The sequence below is a fragment of the Mandrillus leucophaeus genome, unplaced genomic scaffold (assembly GCF_000951045.1).
Source record: "Mandrillus leucophaeus isolate KB7577 unplaced genomic scaffold, Mleu.le_1.0 Scaffold38, whole genome shotgun sequence".
Taxonomy (NCBI): domain Eukaryota; kingdom Metazoa; phylum Chordata; class Mammalia; order Primates; family Cercopithecidae; genus Mandrillus; species Mandrillus leucophaeus.
In genome coordinates this window covers 351,577-358,099 of record NW_012104031.1, presented here as the reverse complement: position 1 = coordinate 358,099, position 6,523 = coordinate 351,577, and the positions used below count along the sequence as shown (strand labels likewise).

At 54.2% G+C, this 6,523-nt stretch overlaps 1 protein-coding gene across 1 annotated transcript in view; it reads right to left on the bottom strand.

The window, feature by feature from the left end:
* The window catches only part of SLC41A1 (solute carrier family 41 (magnesium transporter), member 1), a 24,193-nt gene extending 19,183 nt beyond the window's left edge, over window positions 1–5,010 (bottom strand). Inside the window, exons 1-2 of the mRNA XM_011990397.1 lie at window positions 4,625–5,010; window positions 1,894–2,911 (exon numbers count right to left, since the gene is read on the bottom strand). Of these exons, the coding sequence (XP_011845787.1) occupies window positions 1,894–2,265 (372 nt within the window). The 5' untranslated portion in view covers window positions 2,266–2,911; window positions 4,625–5,010. The remainder of the gene's footprint in view (window positions 1–1,893; window positions 2,912–4,624) is intronic.
* Between the last annotated feature and the right edge of the window lie 1,513 nt (window positions 5,011–6,523).

Below are 6,523 nucleotides of genomic sequence, written 5' to 3'. Positions count from 1 at the left end.
CTCAAACTCCTGACCTCAGGCGATCTGCCTGCCTTGGCCTCCCGAAGTGCTGGGATTACAGGCATGAGCCACTGCACTTGGCCCCTTCTCCGAGTTTTTAACCAACTGGTAAACCATGGCCATGGTGAAGGCCACAGGGGTTAGTGGTGTGGGCTCTAGGGTCAGATGACCAGGGACAAGTTACCTAATCCCTCTAAGCTACAGGTTCCCTACCTACAAAATGGAGATGATTATGGATCCTACCTCATGGGCCTTCAGAATAGCCCCCCAAATGCTTCCCCAATACCATTATTATTATCCAGAAAATAAGACAACCCTCTTCAGTTCACCTCTGGATGCCGGTTCTGCACCCCTTTGTAGGTATCAAACCAGAATGCAAAAACTTCAAGAATGAGAACTGAGGCCACAGGAAAAGAATAGAAGAGGTGGAGAAAAATGTTACCCTAGTCTCTTTCTCCTCCTCCTACTGTCCCAGTCACTGCCCTAGGGGGAGGAACAGCCACTAGGGGGAGGAACCCAAAGCTCCAGCCTGGCTTCCCAACCTCCATGCAGGAATAATCTTCAAGGTAACAGGTTTGGGGAAAGGGGAGGCAGTGCAAGGCACTTCGGCATGATTTAAACATCATTCTCATGAGCAATCAACGGTTCAGGGTTCCCCTGAAGGGCTCAAGTCAAAGTACTCCATGTGCACACACTATCAAGAACCATCTTCAGTCTCCCGGGACACAGGCATGGCGAGATCTACCAGCAGGACTCTATATCACTATGGTCTGTAGGGTTGGCTTGGCACAGGGAAGGTGACGCTAAGCTTCGTGTCCTTCTGGGAGATATCATAGTCAGGGAACACTGGGGGTCCCAAAAAGCAAAAGCCAGATCTCCTTCTGCCTCAGTATTAATATTTCTCTGAGTACCTAGGACAGAGGCCAGCATTCAGCAGGAATTTGATACACATTGCTGAATTACTTAGATAAACCCAGCACCTTCAAAAAGTTTGGTGTGCCACACTGTGCCTAAAAGACTTTCGTCTAAAAACAAAACTTTATCTCTTGGACCTGGAGGTTCTTTATAAGTCCTGAGTCACAATAAATTAACATAGCACGTCTCTGGCTCTTAGCTTCCAGGTCCCTCCGACTCTCATACTTCATTCTACCCAATGTCCTCAAAAAGAACCCTCTTTGCCCAGGGCAGGTTCAGAATGACAGGTAAGGAGCAAAGAGGAGAGACAGTTCTGCCCAGGCCTAGTTACATTTTGTCCCGATTTACAGCAGATAATTAGTGCTTTTGGGTCTTGTTACACCAAATCTCCGAATCATGCATCAGACAGCAAGTGTCCACCCCCCCTCCCCAAGGGGATTATGCCAAGGTTACAGGAAGATAAGCAAAGCAAAATGCCTTCAAGAGCCTTCCCACTTAATTTGAGACCCTCTTGGCAGCTGAACAAATTCCTGCCCAGTAGGGGGATGGAGGAGAGGCTTGAAACTGAGCTTTCTATTATGGGTATCCTTGAAACCACAAATGCAGGGGAGAGAAGGCATAAAGAGGAGACCCTTGTAAATGTCTCCTACTGAGGTGGGCTCGGCAGGAATGCTTGGGAGAGATGGCAAGCAACGACCCTGTTCCATCTCTCCTCTCCCAAGCCTGAGCTCTGGAGCCAATTCTGTTTCTATTTAGCAATACTGCCCTGACTGCCTCCCCGGGGCTACTCAGCTTCCTTGAGGCTTCTGTAGGAAGGAACTAGACCAAGAAGAAACCAAGGACATGATCCAAAGGGAAACAGTATTCTAGGAAGCAGCAGCCACTTCTGACAGGGAGGTAGAGAGGAAGTTCCAAGTTTCCCAGCAGGCAAAGGTGGCCCTGGGCTCATAGTCAAGAGCTGCCCTACTCAGGTCCTACCTGCACGATGTCCAACACCATGCCGGCAGCCACGGTCCCAAAGCCTGCCAGAAGGAATGGAAACAGCACTTGCAGCCCAATGGAAAAGGAGGTCTCCTTGAGCGGGGAGGGTGGCGCAGGGCCACGGTCTGTGCTGACGTCGTCACTTTCGTTGCTCTGGCTCCCGTTCTCCAGCAGGGCGTCCTCCTCCCGAACCCCCTTGGCGTTGGCCCGAGACTCAATCACCACCTCTACCCCAGCCCCATCAGGCCCCAGGAACTCTGAGGTCCCAGCCAAGGGCTCTCTCCCTGGGCCATCTGAAGAGCAGGGAGAGGCAGAAGGGCCAGTCCCGTTCAGTTGGTGGACGTCCTTCGGCTCTGGCTTAGAGGACATGACAGGCAGGGAGGAGGGGAAGGGAGAACTTTCCTCTCTTCTTTTTGCTTTCTCTCTCCTTCTCTAACTTGGGAAAGAACTTAGTCTTGGGGTGAACCCAGGCTTGGGCGCCGCGGGACCTCTTCCCACGGCTCTCCACTCCTACCAGGCACTGCAAAAACTGATCCACCAACAGGCAGCCCCATCAAGCACTGAAGCCACAAGCTGGGCAGAAACAAGAAACTCCTCACCAGACAGCCACTAGGGGTGCAGATGCCTGACTCCAACCCACCAGCTCTGTGCTTGAAGAAAATGTATCTGTCCTCTTATCTTCTTTGGTTCTCAGCGGCAGGCTCCTGGGAGTAGGGGGCATCCAGAGTAGAAGAGCTCAACCAAAGTCTGGGGTACCCTCTGAAGGGGCCCCTCCTCCTTGAAAAGCAGCTTGAGTTCAAATCTTTCAGAACACAGTGCCGGCCTGGGACTGTAGCTTCTTCCCACTGCTTTGGCTGGGCTCTGTCAGCTTCCCACAGCTCCTCAGGCTCTGCTGGTCCCAGTGCAGCGTCTGCTGTCTTTCCCTTCTCTTCCAGAAACTTCCTCTCTTCCTGGGAAGAGCTAATACTTCTTCAAATCCCTGGTCCTTAAAGTCACGAGAATCAGTGTGGAACACCTTACGTGGGAAGGAGAAAGAAAAGAAAAAGAACATTACGTTATAGCAAAGGACAGCTCCTACTGGGAGAATTTCCCCCCAAGGCAGTTAGGAGTTCGTCATATAGTTATAGAGTTTGCTATTTGCCTCCTTTTTTTCGCAAAAATTACTTAGCCCTGCACTGCTCCATCTGGAGGCTCAGCAGGAGCTATCCCTGCCATCCTCCCCACCAGCAACCCTCCTGGGGGATCACCACCATGGTCACCAGCAACGAGATGTGACCAGCCTGGGATTGGGAAGATGCCATGCAAGTGCCCTCTGCATTGTTTCCTCAGCACCTGGGGGTGGGTAGGTATGTCCTCAGCAAGACCCCTTCTTGAATGCCCCTCCATTATTTAAGTGGGGTTCAGTTATAAATTCAGTCACAAACTCCCTGCCCCACAGCCACCCCTGTATAAAGTGACTGCTTATCATCACAAGACAGCAACAGAAAGACAGTCACACAGGGCAAAGAAACAGGGAGAAACTGATTGCTGCGTGAAGTCCCCCAGACCCCAGAACGCTCTAGCTTCTGAGAAAACAAAACAAAGCTAGGAGGACTCCCTGGGCAGTGGGGCAAGCCTGCCAGACCAAGGCCAAGAGCCAGAGGCCTACCCACTCCTGCCCTTGAGAGTCAACAGTGTTACAAAGAGCTCAGACAGCTGACTCGGATCCAGGCCTCTGTCTCTCCCCCTCTCCCCCTGCTCATGGCCCTGTGAGCTTGTCAGATAGGACAACGGAGTTATCTCAGTTAGAAGGGACAGAGCATAAAATGATTGCTTATTACCCACGCATTTCAGTTAATTAGGCTCCTCCTGTTCCCCAGGGTTACTGAGAGTTGGATATAGTGGAATTCTTAGAAACAAAAACAAAAAAACAAAAGTAGCAATAAAAAAAAACCCCAAACAAAAACCAAAGCACCCTAAGCCAGTATGCACTTGCTCCAAATGCATCTCTTTAGCTGTAATGGCTCCACTTCTCTTTGCCTAAAGGAATCCCCAGGCTTCCTAATTCCTCATGGACTCTCATCCTATTCCATTTCACCAGAAGAACTCTTATTCGTAAAAAATAAATTTAAAGAGAGTTCCACCAGGTAAGAGGAACAGGTCCTTAAGTATTCCAAACACACACAATTAGTCAACTTCAGTTTAGGAAAGGCGGTATCAAACCCCAGGAACTGGCCAGGAGAACTGTTTCCTCTATCAATTCAGTCACCCATCAGGGCTCCCTTTTTCAATCTCCTTAAACACAGTACTGTGGTTCTTTCAAACTCCCTCACCAGAGATCTAGGAGGAAACCTCTGAGTCCTAGGGCCCCTATGCCAGAAAAGTTTCTGAGTCCGCTAAAAGCTGACACCCCCGCCTCCCTCCTGTGTTCCTGGCAGGCCACTGAACCTGAGAGGGGGCTCGCAGGAGGGGAAGCCAGTCCTCCCTCACCACTCCCCCAGTAAAGAGACTTCAGATGGGCCTAAGGCCCTGGGACGAAAGAAGCAAAAGTGAACCAGGACGCCCTATCCCCTCCTCCCAGGCGGGGACAAAAAAGACCCATTTTAGTATCCCCAACCCCGAGGAGGGAGAGAAAGTAACTGGGTGGCCTCCTCGGTCTCTCCACCACTCAGATTCAGCAAATGCGCTGCGCGCCAGGACTCCCGCCCTCAACCACCCCCTCCCCGCCCAAGGACCCCACAGGACTGACCTGCCTCTCGCTTGGGAGGAAGGGGGGCGCCTGGCGAGTGGCAACGGGGCCCGTGGTCTCGGGGGGTGCAGGGTACCCCCGCTTCTCATCACTCCTCCTCGGCAGTCCTCCTTGGCCCCCGGCGTGCCCCCCCCACACCCCCAGCCAAGGCGAGCGTCCAGCCGCGACACCCGGCTGGCTACATTTCGCTTCTGCGTTACAGCGAGGCCGCCGCTCCGCTTCCACGCGTGGGAGGTGACTGGGGAGGGCAGGATACACCGCTTCAGGCCCGGCGGGGGGGCACCCGGACGGGGGACCGGGGGGCCGAGCTCACTCGCCCCCAATCGCTTCTTGCCCGCGGACTTGGGCCCAACTGGTTGGCTGCCGGTGGCAAACGTGATCTGGGGCAGACTGGGTGGCAACCCCCCTCCATCAAAAATAGATTCTCGGATGGACAACAGCAGCAGCCAATCAGGGACTGGGGAGGGGGCGGGATCACCCTCGGCCCGGCCCCTTTCCTTCGCTTGCTGCCCTGGAGGCGGGGCGCCGGGGAAACGCAGTCAGAGTAGTGACGGGAACCGGGAGCCGGCTCTACGCGCCTGGAGCGAGCGGGTCCCAGCGCCCATCCGCCCGGGGTCCGGGGGACCCGCTGCCCGGGCTCACTGCGTGGTGCTACCGCCCCCGGGTCCGCTGCGCCGCGCCGGAGCCCCAGCGGCCTTTGAGAGGCGTGTGCGACAGTGCGCGTCCTCTCCTGCCGCTGGATGTTTCCTTGGAGCCTCTGGGCTTCGGGAAGACCGGCAAACGTCCCTGTGGAGCCAGCCAGCCAGCCACCTCTGACCCCGGGCTCAAGCAGCCATCCGCGTGCTCCCTCCTCCCGGTCGGTACCCGGACAGAACAGTCCCTACCTTCCTCTTGGACACAGCTCCTCTCCCGCCAGCTCGTCATTCAGCTCCCTCCAGATTCCGCGTTCCTTGAGCAAATGGCTCACCCCTGACGAATCCGGCCTTAAAAAAGTCCCAGCCTTGAAAGGGGTGGAGACTGGTGGGCGGGAGGGAAAGGAGGTCAGACTCACGGCTGGGGTCGCACACGCATCACCTGAGGTAGGAGGGAGGGGAGCCTCACTTCCTCTGACCCACTGAGCCTGGTGGCAGCGTGCGGAGAGATGTCTCCATCCCGCGCTAAATGAAATCCAACTTTCCCTGACGCACCTTGTGGGATTAAAGAGGGGTGTTCCCATGCTCACCTTTCGCCACTTCCTCCCTTGGGTATCTCCACCTCTCCAACACAAACTCAATGCCAGTTCTCTTTGGGATGTTTTTGTGCAGGGGGTGTGACCTCCCCCATAAAGGAACTCCCACCCCCAAGTTTTCCCCTCTTGTCAGTGGAACCTGTGACCAACGGTTCCTTCCTGTCCTTTTCCTCCCTGAAAGTGGCCCGGGGGCATTCGAACATGGCTCTAGACCCCTGAATAGGGTTTGGAACAAAGATGTGCCTGGGGAGAGGAGAACGCAGTGCTGTGTATGAAACTTTGGGCACGTGCACACAAGAGCACACACAGCAACTTGAGCAGGTCATTCCTTTTGATAAGGATGACAAATACACATACCAAACCCTGTTCCCCTCACCCACGCCAAACCAGTACCCCCAGGATGATTCCGGATCAGCTCTGGAGTATCTGCATCAAGGGCCTGCAGACTCACAGGACCTACTAGAGCAAAATATCAGTGTCTCAGACCCCAGTTTTGGCCTCAAATACTGGGTTTCTTTGCCTGGAGAAGTAGCTGCTAGTCTGGGAAATGCTGGGCCTTGTCCAGAAAGATGAGGTTTGTGAATACGGGGTGTGGGGCTGGATGGGGAATTAAGGCTGATATATCTGGAGAAACTTCAGTTGGGCTGGAGGCAACTTCTGCCCTGTTGTAT